General features: G+C 44.7%; 1 protein-coding gene across 2 annotated transcripts in view; it reads right to left on the reverse strand.

The window, feature by feature from the left end:
• Positions 1-828: 828 nt before the first annotated feature.
• Positions 829-21,600, reverse strand: part of UPRT (uracil phosphoribosyltransferase homolog) — a 107,684-nt gene continuing 86,912 nt past the window's right edge. For both annotated transcript variants that reach the window (XM_078688834.1, XM_078688833.1), the window contains exons 6-7: positions 13,986-14,084; positions 829-1,208 (exon numbers count right to left, since the gene is read on the reverse strand). In XM_078688834.1, the coding sequence (XP_078544960.1) occupies positions 1,102-1,208; positions 13,986-14,084 (206 nt within the window). In that variant the 3' untranslated portion in view covers positions 829-1,101. The remainder of the gene's footprint in view (positions 1,209-13,985; positions 14,085-21,600) is intronic.

Consider the following 21,600-nt stretch of genomic DNA (forward strand, 5'->3'; position numbering starts at 1 on the left):
AGTCTGACGCCTGGAGGTAATTCTAAGGTAAGAAATCTATAACTAATAGTCTCTTTCAGATATATTCAAATACTGATATGTATTTTATAGGCATGAACATTTTAGTAAATTACATAAATCTATGTAAATTTTCATTACAGCATACAAATATTTTATAAACATTAACTTTCACATCAAAAACATAGTTCTCTGTGCAGTAGGCAGAGGGGGAAGAGACATAAATGCACTTCTGGCCATAACAATCACTGCAAACAGGAAGATAATATCATTAAATGGGTGAAAACAATAGGAAAAAACAACCACACAAAAAAACTATCAAACCTTGAACACATTACAACAAATAAAAATGGACAACCCCCTACACAGTAAAAGGTGAAGTAGAGAAACCCTAGAAAACATGGTCAGGCCTAAATGGCCATGGGCTACTTTACTAGACGTGATCTGCATGGAACCATTTCAATTGTGAGAACTCCTTATTGCCCCATTGTGACTTAATTTTCATGTAGGTCATATGTATATGAAATTTAGTGTCTCTCTCCCCACTTATCAATGAATGTTCATTGTTTTTAAAGTAATTGGCTTGTGTTGCAGCATTGGTGTATGGGAATACACAAAAGGCAGCTGTAATAGCTGAGCGGCCATGCTGACGAAACAGCCAACTCGGCTTACCTCTTTCATGCTCTCCATTTTCAGACCTAGAGTCGGTCCTGACTTGGCCAAAACTAATTCCTCAGTTGTGAGTAGTCATGTGAGTGTTACAGTAGCTCCAGGTCCTGCTGATGCTAAGTTCTCACCATTTTTCCCCCGCAATAACTTAAGGATTCACCATTTTCACTTCAATTTTAATTATTTATTTCGTTACAAGCAGCCCCTTGGCAGGGGGAAATAAAAACAAATATATTAAAACAATCAAAATGTAGCCGCTTGTATCGGCACACTATTAAACATTTTTTAAATGCATAATAATGGAATGTGCCTCTTTAAACTACTCGGACAGAGATAGGTTGTCAACAGATTTTTCACAACTATAAAACAAGAATAGAAAGCCATAGCAGAATAAAAAGGTTTCTGTGATCAAATACATTTATTAAATGCTATCTTTTAGTCAGTCCCAAAATATTTTTGGCCGAAGTGCGTTGGCGCAACAGGGTGAACTTCAGTTGTTAGAATTGTGATATCCGGGAATTCCTGTATAATTGATATGGCACCTGTAAAGTAGGCATAAAAATGTATAAATAAAAAGCAGTTATTGCAAGAAACAAAAGGAACTTGATGCTATATTCTGGGATATACTGCTTCACCCCCCCCCCCAACACCAGTCTTTACATCAATATCAGTCTTTGAATTAATACATTTTGTGTGTGTATGTGACACCATGACTTTTGGCCATTATTTTTTCTTGGTACACTTTACTATCATTTCACAAGAGGCTCTGTAACATCAGAAAACATGAACTATCTTCCACTTTACAAATAAATGCGCAGGACCAGAGGTCTTATAGACATAGCTTGAAAAATCTCAAACGAGTCAAATTTAGTGATATAATACATCTTTTCTATATTACCTAAGTCAATACTTTTACTTTACTTTACTTTAAGCTGTTTTATAGCGCGCTCCATTACTCCGGAGTATCCTGGCGCGAAGATAGATTGAGCCTTGAACACCATGAGCCTTGAACACAATAGAGCCTTGAACACCATGAAAGCACTTGAAATATAAAAATATGCTCATTCATTCGTACAATCTATACGGGATCATTCAAAACCTATACATGGATCTATCAAGTCTTCCTCAACTACCTAAGCTCAGTTCTAAATGGTCTCCAGCCAGTACTATTACTCCTCTACAGTTGTCCAAGCCCTTCTTTTACTGTTTTTGGACTGAATGGCAATGTGCACCGTGCTTACAAACTGCCTTCATATGCTATAAAAAATTAGCTCTGATCTGTCACCACAAATATTTACTGCTTCAACTCACCCTATCTTCCTGGGGTCTTTATAATAAAAACGAAAATTGTAAAAAAAACAGGTCTCAGCGAGAATACCATCAAGTTAGCAACAATCTGCTTCCGATCAATATCTCACCTTTCCGAGGTAGTTCCCAAACAAGGTCAGCTGCACGTGCGCACACAGCTGTGCAGCTCCCCTCAATGCCCACCCCAGTGATTGCTTAAAAAAAGTACCCATCCCTTTAATGATTAACAGCATCTCCCCTCTGTGTGTGACATCTTCCCTTTTTAAGGGAAACTTCTCTTTTTCTCACCAGGATCCAATCAGAGCCTCTGGGACAATCTTTACTCTAGTTATGGAAAGGCATGCTGCCCTTCTTTTGATTCTATAGACTTTGATCTACACCAACTTTTCTTCCAAATGTGTTAATCACTCTCTATAGATGCTTGGCTAGAAAGTGAGTCCACACCTAGAAATATCTTACCACCTTTCAAACGAACCATGTGTCTTTTCTGGGAGAACTATTTAAGACAATGTAAAACCTACCATGCATCAGTAAGATATTTAGAAAACACATGGTAAAGTTTTTACAAGTCTTCTTTGAAAAGATTTACATTGACAGTCTATATTACTTTTGCATCCACCAAAAAAAAGGACAGTTCACAATTCCGTCCGTACTGTCAGCACTGGTGAAGCGGTCCTGTGGGGGTTCCTTCAGCGCCTGTGCGACTGGCGCAGGGACACTGGGAGTCTACAGCCTTATTATTTGCCTCCTGACTTGGTCTTTGCTGGGGGGTGGGGACCGCAGATAGGCAGATAGAGACCGCCCCCCCCCACCCTCCTGTCGGAGCGATACACACCCAGTTTGGGCCCTGCCTCACCCCTGCATTTGTCTCCCTGAAGTATGTGATGTAGCACTCCACTCTGATGTCAATTAATGTATCGGAGTGTTCGAGGCTTATTGTTCTGTATGATTCATATGGCTACCTGGGGCGCCTTAAGACTCCCTTTCGGGTCCTGCGCTTGGGGGTTCCACTAGGTTGCCACCTCTCCGGCGCGGCTGAGCTGCTCTACTGATTGCTCCTTTGTCTGGCTGCCCTGTGGTACGCCTGTGCCTCCTTTCTGCGATGTTGACGCCATTGGAGAAAGAGTCGCGACCTTGGAGGAGCGCGATTTGGGCAAAGAGGATGACCTGCACCAACTTCAACAAGAGGTGCTCCGGCTCAAAGATCAAAACTTAGACCTTCAAGCGCATACAGAGGACCTGGAGAACCGCTCCAGACGTAATAACATACGGATTCGTGCAGTTCCATGGCAAGAGGAGGGAGATGACCTGCGGGCTTACGTTACCGCCCTCTTTTGGCAGATCCTCGGAGAGGACGAGACTCAAGAGATACAGATGGACCAAGTGCACAGGGTGGGACTGCCGCGAGGCCCCAAGGCACCATGCCATATTCTAGTCTGTGTGCACGATTTCCAACTTAAGGAGAAGATCCTTCGCAAGGCCAGAGATCTACAGCCCGTGCAGTTCCGGGGTCAGCAACCTGCGCTCTACCAGGACTTAGCCGCTTCCACGTTGATTAAGCGTAGGGCGTTCAAGCCCATAACTAATCACCTGCGAGACCGGAGCATCCCTTACTCTTGGGGCCATCCATTTCGCCTCATCTTTAAGCTTAACGGCAAGCGCCTGCAGATTCGCTCCCTAGAAGATGCCTATGCTGCCTTGGGGCTGGAAAGGCCCCCTACATCGCCTGAGACCGACCACCCTCTTCCCCAGCGTCACTCACTGGAGTGGTAACGAGTCGCGAAAGCCTCGCCTAGCTCCAAACCAGATATCTCTGCTAGTCAACGTGAGAGAGAGGCAGCCCTGGCATCTGTATCGCAGGTCACCGACAGTTCTGATGTCCCGTGAGGAGTGCAATCCTGGCATCTTGGTGGGTTTCATCATGGGCGCTGGAGGGAGGGATGAGTCCGGCGGTGACGGATATCTTCATTCTCTACCGACAGGAACTTGTACAGTCCAATATGGTATGGTTTGAGTTCGGCCCTTGCCCCCTTGAACATTTGGTCAGTGAGACGAACTTTGGTCATATTTTTCAACTTTCTATTTTTGCTGTTTTGTTTTATTGTCTTTGTCCACAATTGAGTTGGGGTTTTTGGGGGTTTGGGTTTTTTTTTGTTGGGGCTCCGCATCAGTTCATTGGTATGAGAGGCAACTGGTAGGTGTAGATGAGTTGGCCCTTTTTGCTCATTCCCCAGGGGAACTAAAGCTGGCATCCATCTTTCCTTCCCTGTAGATCGTCCTGGGTAGAGATCCTAAAATTGTGAGCCTGAAGGTCCGGGGGTTGAATAATCCGATTAAGCGATCTGCCATCCTTTCCCTCTTAGAAAATACTGAGAGCGATATATGTTTGCTTCAAGAAACCCATCTTTTATCTAGGGACACCAAACGGATGAGAGATAGGCGTTTCCCGCTGCAGCTGTGGTCTTCTGGGCCGTCCAAGAAAAACAGAGTGGCCCTACTCTTTAGTGCACGGTCGCAATGCAAGGTACTCTCCACTGTTGGGGATCTCAAAGGCCGGTTCTTGGCGGTACGGGTGCAGCAGGGTGACACTCAACTGACGATAGGGTCTTTCCATGCCCCAAACGAGCGGCAGGAACCCTTTCTGCGCTTAGTGCTGTCTCAAGCTCTGGCCTCGCTAGATGTAGCACTCTTGGTGGGGGGTGATTTCAATGCAGTGATGGATCCGGAGATGGACAGGTCAACAATGGCTGACTGTGGACTGAGTGATGTATGGCGTGTCCAACACCCTGGAGAGCGTGATTACACATACTCCTCAGCGGCCCACAAAACATACGCACGCTTAGACCACTTTTTGGTCTCTTCCTCTCTCCACCCATATTTGCAATCGGCAGACATCACCCCACACTCCCTTTACAACCACGCGCTCATCTGTCTTATTTACACCACAGGGTTCCCGCCCAACGACGTCCGGGTGGCGCCTCCGCAAATCCCTTCTTCACTCAGAGGACGTCACTAAGCGCATTAGAGATGCTATTGTACAGTATCTTTTGGAGAATGATCAAGAAGGAACTCCTCTTTAAGCAGTCTGGGAGGCGCTAAAGCTTGTGGTGCGAGGCAAATGTATTGCAATTGCGGCATCCTATGCGCAGTTGTGCAAAGAGAAACATGCGGACTTGGAGAGGAAAGTGGGGGAACGGGAATCAGTTCATAAGCGAACTGGCGCCCCAAGAATCTAGAGAGTACTAGAGACTAAGCGGCGCATGTTAAAACATCTGGATCTAGATAGGGCGGAGCATGCTCTCCTGAGGTTGCGCCACAAATTCTATCTCAGTGGGGATAAACGTGGGTGGATGCTTGCACATTCCTAGAGGTCGGCCATCCAATCTATCCGAGACCTGCATGCAGTTGAGCATTCCACGGACGCTCTTATTGCTGACGCCTTTCATCAATTTTATCAGCGCCTCTATGCGAAGAAAGATACCCACTTACATGAGAGAAATTTTTAAAGTCTTGCGGTATCACTCCTCTGTTTAAGTCCTCGGCTGACGATTTGGACTCAGCCATACACATTGAGGAAGTCATCTCGGCGATAGCGCGATTGAAGGTAGCCAAATCACCAGGTCCAGATGGCTTTCCTGCCTTGTTTTATTAGTCATTTGCACGGAGCTGGCTCCTCTTTTAACAAAGCTTTTTAACTCCTTTGTTGATACGGGAGCAGTAAATGTCTGAGGCGGTTATCTCGGTAATCCCTAAGCCCATGAAAGACCCTAAAGAGTGTGGGTCATATCGCCCAATTTCCCTTCTTAACATAGACGCAAAATTATTTGTGAGTGTCTTGGCTGCACGAATTAGCCCGCTTATGGATGGTCTGATAGATCCGGACCAATCCAGTTTTATTCCGACGCGGCAGGGAGGGGACAATACTAAGAGACTCCTTCACCTCATTGACCTGACCCATCAATCTCACATTCAAGCCTTCTTTCTCTCAATCGATCTGGAGAAAGCCTTTGACTGGGTTGATTGGGAGTTTCTCTTCACAGTTCTACGCTCCTTTGGCTTTGGCGATAACTTTATCCGGTGGGTCCATAGCTTGTACGCCTCCCCCCTAGCAGCGGTGCGGGTCAATGATTGTAGATCAACCTTCTTTCCTATTGCCCGGGGCACGCGGCAAGGCTGCCCCCTTTCCCCACTTTAATTTGTTTTCTACATGGAGCTGTTTGACCAACGTATTCGATCCAACCCTGACATAACGGGTATCAAATTTGGAGCTGACGTACATAAACTCAGTATGTATGCCGATTATGTCATTCTTTCGCTCACGCAGCCCCAGGCGACTCTGTGGCACTTGTCCAACGAGCTTACTGCTTTTGGCGATGTGGCGGGGTTTAAAGTAAATTTTACAAAATCCCAAATTCTCAATATCTCTATCCCCGCAGATGAGATTCAGGACCTGCAGCAGGATTACGCTTTCCCGTGGGTCCATACGGGCATTACATATTTAGGCATCCGTTTGGCCGCGTCCATCGCTAGGACAGTCGCCCTCAATTTTGTTCTGTTGCTGGAGCAAACCGCCACAGCGCTCTCCGACTGGACAAGCCTTAAATTGCCGTGGTACGGGAGATTGACTAAATCTCCGTGCTTCCACGCATCCACTACTTATTTCAGATGCTTCCTGATAGTCCTCCACCAGGATTTCTCCGGAAGCTACAAGGGCTCCTGAATAAGTTCCTGTGGGAAAATAAAAAGCCCCGTCTTGGATCAGCACTGGTCTCCACCTCGAAAGAGAAGGGAGAGCTTGGCTTCCCGATAGTGTGTGCTTATTACTAAGCAGCCTGTCTCGGATAAATTGTCGAACGGAATAGGTCTCTGTCCAGCAAGCACTGGAATTTTATGGATCAAACGGTAGCTGGACGTAACATCTGGCGTGAATTGTGGCTGACTCGCAAGCACAGAGCATGGGGGTTATATTCTTCGCCGGTAACCTTCCCAACCCTGAAGGCATGGGATCAACTTGTGCGACAGAAAGGGTGGACATCGTTTCCCTCGCCGTTGTCCCCTATTGTAGATAACCCTGACTTCCAACCTGGCTGTGCGTCCCCCGACGTTTCATCGGTGGAGGGAAGAAGGGTGCAAGAGGGTGGGTTCTCTTTTTGATCTTGATGGGCTGATTCCCTTTCCTCAATTATGTGCAGATTATGGTTTGTCAGCTTCTGATGCATTTCATTACTCGCAGCTTGCACGTTGGGTCACGCGTCCTGAGAATTTTGCACACATTTTCCGCCCCATGACGACCTTTGAAAGATGGCTAATATGTCAAAAAGATGATCGAAAGCTCATATCTGAATTATATGCTATGATCATTACGCGCCCTAAGCAACATTGCACAAAGGCATACGTTAGATGGGAGACTGAGTTGGGGAGACCCCTTACACCGAAGGAGTGGGAACACATTTTTTTATTGCACACATCACACTGCTTCCAATACAGCGGGTGCGGAAGCGGCCTATAAAGTGGCCCATTACTGGTATTACACACCCGAGCGTATTAAGTCTTGGGACAAGTCCAAATCAGACCTCTGCTGGCGGGTGTGTGGTGGCACGGGTTCCCTAGTGCACTTGCTGTGGCACTGTCCGAAGCTGGTGCGTTATTGGGCAGCAATTCTCAGTGACATTGATGCAGCGTTTCAGATTACATAGCCACGAGCGCCTGAGCATACCCTTCTGGGACTACCCCACCCTGGGTCCTCTCCACTGAAGTCCTTGAGAGGTAGGCAGATAGCCCTGGCACTGTTGGCAGCTAGGCAAGTGCTCTTAGGGCAATGGGGATCTCAGTCAGTCCCAGACCCGCGAGATTGGCTACATAAGCTTTGGTATCTATTAGCGATGGAACTTCTTTCTCTGACTGTAGATGGTCACAGCAAGGAATATGTGAAATGATGGACTTCCTTTTTACAGCTCCTTTCGAAAGACATGAGGGAAGTAACATGTCCAAAATATCTGCAGATTTTACGGCTTAGACCCACCTGGTACAGAGGTTGCCCGCCATGATAAGTAACATCCAGTAGCTCCTAGTGAGGTTGGTAGTGGAGAGGTCCCGAACTGATGCGGAGGGAGGGTGGGAGGAGGGAGGGGACGGTTAGTTTTCTGTTTCTTGAGTATTTAAAAGTGGTGTCATGGTCACGGTGCCTTGAATTTCCAATGAGATTTGCATCAATGCCAGGTCGTCCCCCGGGATGTAGACCTTATACGCGGTGTATTGCTCGCTAGTTCTCGCTCTGCCGGCGCCTGGCTGTAGGCAGTTAAGCTGTGTATTATGCACTTATCCCCACACAATAAAAGTGATTGATTCTAAATGGGAGAAAATTAAAGTAAAAGTTACTTTAATGATTAACTCTTCATATTTTAATTTTCTCTCATTTCAAAGTGGCAAGGTGTTGCATTTTCAAGCAGCAGGTCTTTTGCTCCCAGTGGCTAGTAGACACTGTGCCTATTTATAAGTGGAAAATAGTAATTTTTAATCAAACGGGAGAGATTTAAAGTGAAGGAAACATTTTCTATGAAACATTAACTCAATGTACTTTTACAATTTTGTTTTATGAAGAAAGTTTCTTCACTTTAAATTCCTCCCATTTAAACAAATGTATTTTTCTGTTATAAAATAGCACCACGTCCACAGGCCACTGGGAGCAAGATGCTTGATGTTTGTAAATGTGACACTTGGAAATGGGAGAAAATTTTAATTATGAGTTTTATGGAATCCATATAAACTAAGATAACTTCAGTTTAATTTTCTCAACACTGTGCCGTATTTACAAGTGAAAACGCAGCCATTATTCTAAGTTGTAGAAATGTAAAGAGCAGAATAGGTTTCCAAATTTTAGCGGACCATTTTTCTGCACTTTAAATTTCTCTTATCTATGTTGTACATGTAAAGGTGTCACATATGGCGAAAAGTATGTCCTGTGCCACAAGTACATACAACACGGTTTCTCAGTCACCTGTGCACATATATCCCATTCATACACACATTTTCATACATCCCCAAAGACCCCACTCTCACTGACACACATGGCAGCCCTATCATAGTGCCCCTAGTCAAAGTATTTTGTTCAATCCATCGTATCTATCTCTATGGACATTAGTCATAAAGTAAATTAAGTTGGGTGTAAGTGGGTGTAGGAGCGTCTGGTAACAATGTGCAAATTGCTTAGCCTTCAGGAGCTCACAATGATTTTCACTGATCAGAAGTAGTTATCACTATAGAAAAGGTTGGAAACCCCTGGACCAGACCAAAGTGTTAAAATATACAACACAAAGCGATCATCAAGATGCGCGGGGTCACTTCCGCCTTGGACAACCAAATTTAGAACATCGGGGGACATGAAGCTGTCTTTCGATAGCTCTGCAATGAGCATTTGGAACTCTGTAGTCAGACAACTAAGAACTAATCCTACTCCGAAGCCCTTGAGAAAAGGTCTTGAATTTCATCTGATCAAACTGTATCTGTACCAATCACTAAAAAATGGATCCTCTTTTAAAAATGTTTGTCTATTAATATATAATAAATAGACTCTTCTCTCATAGGTTCTCCATACTCCTGATCCCTATACTCGGTGGCTTTCCAACAAATGTTTGTTCCATGATTGTGGTTTTCCCATCTCTCTCTTCAGTTCCTTCCATGATAAATGCATCACATTCTATGGCTGTAGTTTCCCTCATATTTGTTCCCCCCCCCGTAGTTTTATATAGCGCAAACTTGACCCAAAGGTATCAGAGCGCTTTACATAAGCACCAGTTGCACTACACAAGGATACATTCATTTTTGTTAGGCACTGGTAGATTAATTGATATGCTCAGAATCACAAGATGTTGAGTGTCATAGCTGAGACTCGAAACCTGGTTCACCAGATTTGAGGTCGACCACCCCTGCCGTTAGGCTACATCCTCTCCAAATCCTCTCTGGTTACTGAGTTCATAACTGTAAACTGTTGTGATTTAAAGCACACTAGTGCTTAATAGAACATCCTGGACATATTGTACTGTATTGTAATGGCATTTATATAGCGCTTAGTACCCCTGACGAGGCGCCAATGTGTTTTTTCGGAGCGTAGCATGCTACTCTGGAACCCATAAAGGATTAGTGGTGAACTAGTATAGTGAAAATATGAAAGTCATTTGAGTGGTGGATATGCTAGTCAGTTATTTGGATTGAGAAAGATAGAGGAGGGGTACGAGAGGTAAAACGGTTTGCATTTATATAGCACTTGCTACCCCTGATGAGGTGTTGATCTGCTTTTTCAGTGAGAAGCGCGCTACTTCTGAACCCATCAAGGATTGGTGGTGAATTAGTATAGTGAAAAAACTGTTAAATGAATAAAAATGTATGTCAGGTCACAGTAAGCCTAGCAGCCATTTATAGCCCCAGAACACCCTCTTGGACTTCCATCTGGTTAACCAAATAAAGCGGGCAGTAAAAGCAGCTTAAAATGTTTAGGGACGCATCTTTGCACACAAGTTACATGCAGGATAAAATACATTAGATTCTATCAGAAAGCCTACAAAGCACACCACACAATCTGTCTTCGCTTTGGAAAGCTCTACAAAATGCAATATGCAGTTTATTTCCAGTGAGACCCTACAGACAGTGTCAGTATTGTCTATATCAGGAAAATGGAGGTGTATGTTTTCTGTGCCATATTTAAACAAAAGGCTAGCATTTCAAACTGTGTCCATTAGGCATCTGGTACCCTAGGTATTGGTGCAGGGGGGCCCCTGGAGGGTCTAGCGGCTCAGTACTGAATTGGGAACTGGGGATGACCTCTGGAAGCCACTAAGTCCTCCTTCTGGTGCGCTGCTCCCTCAATGGGCCCTGGGGTCGACAGAACTCTGGACCAGGCAAATACGGTTGGTGTCTGCTGGTGCAGGAAAGTGGCACCTCCACTCCAAAGGAGATGTTGCTGGGTTGATGAAGTGCTGGGAAGACCTCAATGGGTTTATGGAGGCTGTTCCCCTACTGGACGAGTCGTTCTTTGTGATTGTCGGGACAGCAGCAGCAAAGCAGGGTTTTGCTCCAAGTTTAGGGCTGGTCCACACCCCCTATATAACCACTTCCTGTGATCAGCAGGCATAACCCTGTGACAGAGTTCCTGATTCCACCACAAACAAGGTGGGAGAATCATTCTTTCGTCGCGCACATCAGGTAGCCCACCTTAGGGGTGCAACATGCCTATTGCATAGCTAATTTCCCACCGTTCCTGGTGCCAAATAGGCCTCATGGCAGGGGGTGGCAATCTCCAGTCTTGGGAAGCCGGGGTCGCATATCAAAGGCGGCAGAGTCTATGAAGTCTCTGGACTTGCTATGCAAATTCATTAGCCATCCTGCTGGAGGAGGCGATTACACTTTTTCCAGAGCAGGCAATGTTTTCTGACCTCAGAGAGCACTGGCTCGCACCTACAGTGAGTCAGAAACTCATTTGTGGTGGCAGGCTGGACGAAACCAGTCAGCCAGCCCACTAAGAGTCTCGTAGGATTCTGGGGCACCTCTAAGGTAACCTCTGGGTGCATGTCAGGAGAAATCAGATACTGGCATCAGTATGGTTTTGTCGAGACACAGTGTTTGATACCAAACACAATTATTTTCAGTGGAGCCAGTATGTAACTGGATAACTCGCAATGACCATCCATTGCCCAGTACATATACTGAAGATGGCTCCCTGAACACTTGTAAGGTCGTGGCAATGGAACCAGACATCACAGGGTCATATTTGACTTACAAATAGTATATGCAGTGTGCATGGGTTTGGCACACAGGAAGTGTATTATGTCATGTTTTCAAAAAGGTTTGCACGATTTCACACAGCCTGCAATGGCAGTCTGCATGCAATTTGTGTGCGGGTCCCTCAAGATGGCATAATACATGCTGCAACCCTTAGGGACCTCCTTTAGTACACATGCCCTTAGTACCACTTCTTAGGGACTTACAGGGGTGCTAAAGGCCTTGTCAACTGTGGTACAATTAGACATTTAAGTTTAGGGGAAAGAACACTGGAACTAGTGCCTGGTGAGCAGGCTTCAGTGCACTGTCAGAGTCCAGAAACCAGCCTCTAGTTGTTCCAATGGGGGCAAAAAGTGGGGGGACATCTGCAAAGACGTCCAGCTTCCTACACAGATTTAAAAAAATCAAAAGCGGATAAGGATGGCATGCATTAGACAATCTGTATTATGCAACCCAAATTTCAGAAAGAGCTCCAAAAATGGCAACTGTTTGATGGTCCTCACAGGACCGACATATATGAACCATCACTGTGCTAACTACATTCACCAATAAACGACACTATCTAATACTGAGACATTTGTAACCAATTCATGTCTACTGTAGATAGTCAGCCGTTAAAACGTGCCCTTTTGCTTGTCTATAGAATAGCTATGCACCTGTAACCAGTTTCTTTGAGCTAAAATGTTGCCACAAAAGACCATGGCACCATAAACATTAGAAACACCAAACATGTTAAATGCTTCAGAAACCGATCAGGTGGTGGACTTCTACTCCCGGTTTATAGTCACTACCACCGCAAATAAATAACATTTCTTGTTTGAGGTTCTTTTTTTGTTTCACTTACAGTCCAGGACTAGTTGACTGACAGAGTAATCAATACCTAAGCGCTTAGCTGCAAGAGACAGATTTTCCTTTTAAAAGTTGTAGCTTCCAGGCTTCAATCATTCAGAATGACCTAGCTACACCACTTTGTAGATTGGCCTTTTGGGTCACCCAAAAATTCTTTGCATACATGTTATGTTAAACTAATTTATTAGGCGCACAGATGCTCCAGCAAAGGAGCGTCCTGGCGCCCGCCAGGTAGCAACACAACACAACAAAGCAAGGAAGAAGGAGACATGGGGGCTAAGGAAACAAAAAAGTTTTTATAGCTCGCCGGAAAGAGAGCAAATCCCCGAGTGCACGAATCTCAAAGGGAAGGGAATTCCATAACATGGCGGCACGCACTTGAAAGGAACGTCCGCCGGCACGGCAACGCTTAAACCGGGGGACAACCGCAAGTTCCAGGTCGGAGGATCTTAGGGCACGGCCTGGGATATAACGGGACAGGAGGTTGGCAAGAATCAAGGCCGGTGAGCCCTTAATAATCTTGTAGGCAACACAAAGCATTATAGTTGGATCAGAGAATGTAAAGTTAGCCAGTTGTCAGCCTTTATTGCACCACTCACTGTTTTGTATAGTTAGACAATGTTGCGTTCAGTATGGCATACATATGTGATAATTGGAGGGGGTAATTTGACTTTCCTGGACCCGAGTAATTCTGTATCAGGGGACAATCCCTAGACCTGAAGGTTGAGGTTACTGAAATCTTAGCCTGAGAAAGTCGGATTTTAAAGGGGGGGGGGGGGATAGAGTAAGGTCCGATATGGGTTGTACAGGGCCCAGTAACTAAAGTATAAAGTAGTGTTATCTGGGGAAATATAGGACCAGGTGAAAGAGTGACAGGACAGGTGTATTTCCAAATTATATAGGCAGTTATATTTCAGAGTAGCCACTGTGTGATTTTTGGACCAACACTGCTTCCTTGTCTTCAGTATTAAAGGCCAAAATTTCCTGATTATGTAGGCTACACAAAGCAGAGCTAAACCCCTCTGAATGCCCAGAAAATGAATTATACCAAAGGAAATGATTATCAACAAAGGAAACAAGTACATATACTTTGCAGGAGAAGCAGGTGCATGTAGCAGAGTTCCAGCAGAGGAGGTGGTTTTCTTTATTTATTTTCCTTTGAAACTCAGCAACTCTGCTGTACTTACTCTACAGTAATTATTTTCAATTTTCCACCAAGGTCGTTAATGTCTGAATTTCACTACTCAAGCATATTTGTCTTCAGTCTTGTCACATAACTTAAAAGGTTCTGTGCACTGCAAACCAAATCAACATCCTGGAATTATAGTGCAGGTACAATCTTCTCACTGTGTTCCATCAGGCTTTAACAACCAGCCTTGGAAGCTTACCGTGGGGGGTAGAGAACAGGCTGAGCAAGATGATGAAGCTGGGTTGGACTCCATGTTCTATTAACACTTTTACAGCCTCAATAACTGTATTTCCAGTACCTGAATGGATACAAATGAAGTATTTTAAAATAAGCAATACTTTTTGCTGTAGACATGCAATTTTCTCTAAATATATATGCATCCAGCTGCAAACGTTTAGAGTGTTTAAGTTGGAAAACATTTGACCTATAAATTATGGCAGCCCTTAGATCACAGGTCAGAAATCAGCAAATACACTTTCACCTTTACAACAGAGTTCACATTATACTTAATTGCAACTGTGTAAGCAACAAAATGCAGCTAGTATCTAAAATGGTTTCAAATCCTAAGTGAGTGGAGAGGTCTTAAATGGACCAGAACCAGAACTCAAACCATCAGTAATTCATTTTGCCTACTGACAGGCCGATAAATTGCAGAATTTTGTAAATTGTGGACAGCTAATATTGCACACCCGTGTACTTCTAATGAGGTTGACTCTTATTTCCTCCCATTTTCATTCCACACCGCAACCACAGTTATTACTACTCTGTGAGGATCACGAGCACCAGCATGGAGGAAGGGTTTTGGTAATTGGAGAACACTCTGACTAACAGAACCAAACTTATTGTATAAGTAACTTTCATTTAAACTTCTGACTATCTGCCTCCTAGGCTGGACTACTGGAAACACATTAGCAAGTAAAATTAAGGTAGGGTCTGGAAGCAGATTCGAACATGCAAGTTAATTTGCTGCGTCAAAGATGTTGAAACCCAACTCTCATGGATGGGAATGCGTGAATGAATTAGTTGTCCTGCTGGCAACTGACCTGAGCACCAAAGGAGTTAACAAGCAGAGATCATACACCAGTGCAGTAAAGCATCTAGATGTCCAGAGTGCTCACCTTATGGCACACTCAACCAACCACCCAATTGATAAAAAGGGGCTTGAAATCTTCCTGTCTAGGTAGAACGGGTGACTAGTTCAATGAAGTGGAATCTCTGGAAAAGTCAGGGAAAATAATGCAACAGTCCATTCAGCTTTACCAAAGTTATGAAGGGAATAGCATGAAACGTCACTGCCTCTAGGATTCCACCGTGTGGATAGAATAAACATACAACAGTTCACACTAAAAGCTATGGTAATCTACACTAGTCCTTCTGGCAAAGACTTTCATGTCACATAAAGCAAGTTCAAGATATATCCTCCATTTGAATAATGTAAAGTAGATTGCTTAGCCATGACATCACTGTCGATGCCTTAGTGTTACCGGTCATCACATTTCTGGAGATTTCCATTTTAGCCATAATAGTCGCTCAGAGGATCTGAACCCAGGAACCAGCAAGCCTACTAAAGAAGGTATGTATGATTTATATAGAGGAATGCTTCAAAAATGGATTGAGAAATTGAAATTAACCCCATTCCAAACAATATTAAGCACCCAAATATCTACTATAATCTCTTGCCACTGCAAGACATGACTGGCAGAATTTCCAGGCCCTCCAACTACTTTGGAAGCCCTCAAACGTGGGGAGGGAATGAGCGATGTTTCTGGGTCATCGAAGATTTTCCCACTTTACCTGAAGGCCTCCCCTGTATTCACAATTTTGGTTGGGATTTCTGATATTTGCTTCTGTTGCTGGAGGTAGAGAAGAGCTTCAGCCCTCTGGCTGGGAAGCGGTTGAAAGATTCTCTGAACTGAGAATGACTTTGTTCTTTTTCTGTTGCTCCAAATCCCCCACTGTCGGCCTCTTTGAAAGAGGATATGCAGACTTTGGGCCACATGGTTTTTGCCAACAGGCAAATTGCTGCTCGCAGTGCAGCACCTAATTAAATAGCACTGCAGTTGCAGGTGGGGCAATGTCGGTCATCAGATTGGGTAGTGGGTGTATGGTGGGGCACCCCCATCAAACAAGCATTGGCATAGCCAATAGATCTCGCATTTGGGACCTTTTAAGTGTTTAGCCATGCAACAGTTGGTGTTGTTGCACCAAGGATATTCTGCTGCATAACTAAATACTTATAGGGTCCAAAAAGCGAGACCTATTGGCTATGCTAATGCTAGTTTGATTTTTGTTTCTGTTTTGTTTGTTGCCAGATCTACAATAGCTGGACATGGTTTTTGTTAACAGTTCTTTGCATCAAATGAACTTGTTTTCATTGCTCTGAATGTTGTTTCCATTCTGGTTGTAGGAAGCAGTCATTCCCTGGGGAGTGGGGGCTGCCTAGCTGTGCGCATGCGCCGAACTTTGCAAATGAGAAAAAGCATGACTCACTCACATAGGAGTACATGCACTGGACCTGCATACTCAGCATGGTTTAAGGAAACTCGACCCACTCCCTCCCAGGCATCAAACACATATTTACCAAGAAACTCTGAGAAGAGCCTGCCTGCTGCAGTGACGGCTGGTGGTGCCTGGTGGAAGCTTGCACTGACGGCTGGTGCTGTGTGTGCCTGGTGGAAGCGTACACTGACGGCTGGTGGTGTGTGTGCCTGGTGGAAAAGTGCACTGACGACTGGTGGTGCGTGTGCCCGGTGAAAGAGTGCACTGACGGTTGGTGGTGTGTGCCTGGTGGAAGCTTGCACCGACGGATGGTAGTATGTGACGGCTGGTAGTGTGTGTGCCTGGTGAAAGTGTGCACTGAAGGCTGGCGGTGTGTGTGCCTGGTGGAAGCGTGCAATGATGGCTGGTGGTGTGTGTGCCTGGTGGAAGCGTGCACTGACGACTAATGGTGTGTGTGCCTGGTGGAAGCAGGAGCATTCACAGTGATAGAAGACACAAATGAAACTGACATAGAGGAGGGGGGGCGGGGGAGAAGGGAGGGGGAGTGTGAACCAGGGAGCCTGATTCACAGCTAAAAGACACAAATGAAGCTGACTAGGAGGGAGGGAGAGGGGTGGTGCAAGAGAAGGAGCCCGATTACAGCAATAAAAACACAGATGGCAGCTGTGTACGTGCACAAGCTTGTGAATGCAAGCTGTAGGCCAGCATAAGCCTCTAGTGGCACTTTTAAAAGCCGCTGTCTCAGGTGAGACCTAAAAAAGAAATGGGCAAAACTGCGGGACAAACACCAGCACCGAGAGTGAGTCTGTGTTTGCCACACAGTGAAAGATACATATATCAACAAAGAGACGAGCAAAGTTAATTTCAATATTTGCCCTCTAACATCTGATTTGAAACCTGTTATTTGCACTAACAAAAGTAATTTTTATTGCAGTACAAGTTGGTGAATATATTCTCTATAGCCCTTGCAGCAAGGTATTTCGGCCTACAATAAATAAAAGTTGTTTGCTTTGTTCCACACATAGTATGCGCCACAGCCTTATCTAGTGCTTAACACTTTCATCTTCATTCCATAATTTTGAAGCAAGTGATCTACATTACACAGGTAAATCAAGATGAAATGTGGATTATGTTACTTACCACTTAATCCAAGTCTTCCTTATCACAGACCTTAGTATATTAAAGATCCTCATCTGGGAGGCATGCACACACATCAGAGCTTTTCCATCTGCTGACATTCTGTCTTTTGTTTTGCCTCCTTTCCTTCATGTAATACAAAGACTTTTCTGGCTTGACAGACAGAAACGTACACTACTAGGTACATTTTGAGGTCCTACCAGTACTGGGGATTTGTCAACGTAAGAACCACAGCTAAAAAGACCAGGATTCAGAGTAGTGAAAATGCATGGTAAGTAATTGGCTCATTACTTACTCTTCCTTTCTTGCCACAGATCTATTTACGGATTTACACAAGTGTAAACCAATGCTAAGACCACAAGGAACACAGCATCAAACATAATAACATAACATGTGTATTTGTAAAGCTCACGTTCACCCATGGGTCTCATGGCGTTGAATAACAGATGTTTATTGTTACCCAACTCAATGGTACTCATTTTATCGACCTCAGATGGATGAAAGGCTGAGAGGACCCGCCGGAATTTGAACTTGTGACCATGAGGTCGAACACAGGCCCCTGCAGTGGATGCATTAGTCCACTGAGCCACCAGACCCGGCAAAGAACAAATGGCAAGACACAGGAACTGCTACAAAACAGTATATTCCTAGAAGTGTTAAATTAACAATATACAGTGTTATCCACCAATAATTTATAATGGGAAAGGAAGCTGCAAGGGACATTGCAAGTGGTGGTGCAAATGTCTTGATGAGATACACCTCGAATCTCTGCCTCTATGAATGTCCCTAAATTGAACAGTACCCAGGAAAGGGAACCCCTGCCAATTTGTAGGCCATGAAAAGTGCTAGGGCAATATGCCTGCTGAGATAAACCAGTGTTGACTTTTCACTTGCCACCAAAAATAACAAAACCTAATTCTCACTTCCCGAATGGCAGCAAAAGTGTGCAGCTGATCTCCTTTCTTCAAGAGACCTTAATTGTTTTACACTCACAGTAAAGTGAGGAGACAAAGCAATCACAGAGTCAAAATTACAAGAACATGAAAGCTAATTCCTACAGCAGCACCATGAGGTGAAAAGCACTAATGCCACACATATCAAAAGCTTGCTTGGTGACAAAAGTGATGAATACAAGCAACCCCTAAAAGAAGGGGCATGCCTTTCAACCTCCAGACACTCAGATGAAAACATAAGCAACTTGGCTTAACACAGGACAACTGCCAAATATACCCATGGATAATCCAAGTAGAAGGGCACATCATGGTTTCAGGGACACCACTGAGCCACGAGTTGTAACTCAAACTCATATCTGAATCGCCAGGTGTCTGGGTAACAGGAGAAAAAGCATATAGCAGGCCAGTGGACTAACACTGCATCAAACCCCATTGAGGAGTGTAAGGTCATGTCATCTGATCCATCCCTGGAGAATCTTCTGCAAGCAGCTAGAGATTCACAACTGCACAGAGATAAATGGAACACCATGCCTCTGGGGATTTTTTGCCCCTGATAGTCTGTCCTGAAAAGAGCAGTTTGACGAGAACGCTGAACTGCAAAAAAAAAATGAGCTCTGTGGTTTGCTGCCCATTCCTTCCAGTTGGTGGAGCTTCTGATTCCAAGAACCCTACACCATAAGAGATTCCATGGTGGCTCAGACTGGAACCTGTTCTTGCAACTGGGCATGTGGGGAAAAGAGAAATCATAATTCCTCCTCCCCTCAGGACATGAAAAGACAACAACTACAAACCCGGGTCATTGCGGAACTTACACCGGATAGGAATTAGCACCTTCATTTTCTTTACAGGTGAACCAGTAGGTTAGAAGGTGGCTTGAAGCAAAAGCGTGAAATGTGGGCTGCCATATTTTACCTCAACTGGCAGCCAATCCCTGCCTTAGGCATCTATGGCCACATACATGAGGAAAAACTATTTGAGCCTGACGTGGAGGCCTTCACGAAGTACAAACATTTCCTGTAATGGTTCCTGCTGGGATTCTCTATATTTTAAACAAAGCAATGTGTTGGGCCTGGTAAATGAGTGGATTAATGCATTCTTCACATGGATCTATGTTAAACCCCCAAGATCACAGATTCACACTCCGCTTTTTATCTTTCAGGGGTTGATAAAATGACTACCATTGAGATGGGTTTTCTGTCAAAAGAGCCAACTGTTCACTTAGATGAACGTGTATTCTACAAATGTAAATTTATATTACGTTATGGCGACTTGCAATGGCAGAACATGACTCTTCCAGTACATCTACTAGAGCCCACTGAAGAAATAATTCAGAGATTAGCCTCCTGTAATGTGGAAAAACTGAAATCCTGTGTTTACAGGAGAGTCAGCAAGAGTGTCAGAATCATGTTAACTGCCACACAGGGAAGGCAAGACCACAAGGAAGTGCAACAAGTTCCTCAAAGAAGGTTAAACAATTGGAAATGTTGGGCAAACTCAATACTGCTGAAAATCCAGATGAAAAGGGGGTGGTGGGTACAGGCATGTGCCTTGTGAGCCTACAGCTGCTAGGCAGATCCTTTCCTGCATTAAAAGAACAATGGATTAGAGAGACTAAGTGGGGAACTGGAAAGTATTGTTTCACCTTCCTTACATTAAAAATTATGCTGGAGTACCCTAGTGGCTTCATTCCCTGGATTGATAGAATAAGCCTGTCTACGACTCCTTTTCTGATACTCGAAGCACACAGAGTCCTCAGGGACTCTCTCTACTACCCCTTTGGCAAGCAGTTTCTGTCCTTCCTGTGAGAGAATGGTGGCATGATCTGCCAAAGTCTGAGCAGGAACATGAGGAGTGGAAATGAAAACAAGAGGAAGGGGCCACTTTGAACAACCTCCAAGACTAACCAGACTGAGGTAAATGTGTACCAGCCAGACAGTCAAAGCTAATCGTGCCCTGTACTGGCCGCAGATGACCAATGGAGGAAGAATAAGAGTGGTTTTGAGGAGGTCGCAGCAAGTGAGGAGGAGAAGGACTGCTGCCCTTGTTAAAGGTGATGGACTCTACTAAACACCTTAACACCTAGAGCTGCAAAAATGCTCAAGGGGTTGCTAGACAGTTTGCAGCATTGCAGCGGATTACTGGCAAAGCCCATTGAGCAGCCCTGGAATTTTTAGTACCGCTGGGGAAGTTTGTGTACCGGTGACAACAGACCCAAGGAGTGGGATGTTGTTTGGCTAAGTCCACATCTGCTCTGAAAAGTGCCTGAAGCTATCAAAAGATATATCGATCAGGGATGCCTACAGGTCATCAGAAGATCTGTAAAGTGCATTCAGACATAGCGCCGGACCTCCACACCAGTGTCAATCGCAGTCAGTGGTGTCCAGACCAGCCCGCAAGATTCACTTCACCACAGCCTGTCTGAGCAAATGAGTTTGTTAACTTTTCTGTTAAGGTGGGCAAGATCTTGCTCACCGTAACAGAGGACATGGGTGTATCACCCCAGAAGGAAAACAGCATTAAGGGACCTGAGAACAAAACTAGTGGAGAAGACTCTTTCCCTGTCGGTCAACACACTTTGATTCCGTGTCTGGCAGAGACGATGCAAACGTCTGCAAAAAAGGCTTTCCTGTGTTGGATGAGGTTTCAGGAAGACCAGCAGGCCTGTGGCACCTGTAATTAGGTCAGCTTGAGGTGCTGAGCAAGGCGTGGACCCGGCTGCCTTGAAGGCCTCCGTTATGGCCTCATTGAAGGGCAACAATAGTTTAGAAGTTGAAGGCTAGCTGCTCAATCTCTGTGAGCAAATTCAGCGTAGTCTGTACAGAAGGCGACTGCAAATCTAGCAGCTTTGCGAACTTCCATCGTGAAAGAGGTGTCGTACTTAGTAGAGTGACTAAATAACGAGTGCAGCTCAATCTCAGGAGTGGTGTCAAGGCCACTAGCAATTTTCAGATCTATCGAACAGCATCAGAGTAATTGGAGAGGAGCAAACAGTTCACTTCCTCATCATCATCTACATCGAGAGTAAGACACTGAATGTCCTGAATCAGAATCCGATCCAAACATAGCCTCAAGTCAAGTGCCAAACTAACGTTGAGGCAAGGGCTTCATAGGAGAGTTTCCCCAGACTAAATGCTTGGCTTTGATGATTGCACAGCATGACACTGGTCGAGACCTAACAGAACTATGCCACTGATCTCAAAGTGACACTGGGGTCTGATCCGGAAC

This window comes from Lissotriton helveticus, chromosome 4_1 (assembly GCF_964261635.1).
Source record: "Lissotriton helveticus chromosome 4_1, aLisHel1.1, whole genome shotgun sequence".
Lineage (NCBI taxonomy): Eukaryota > Metazoa > Chordata > Amphibia > Caudata > Salamandridae > Lissotriton > Lissotriton helveticus.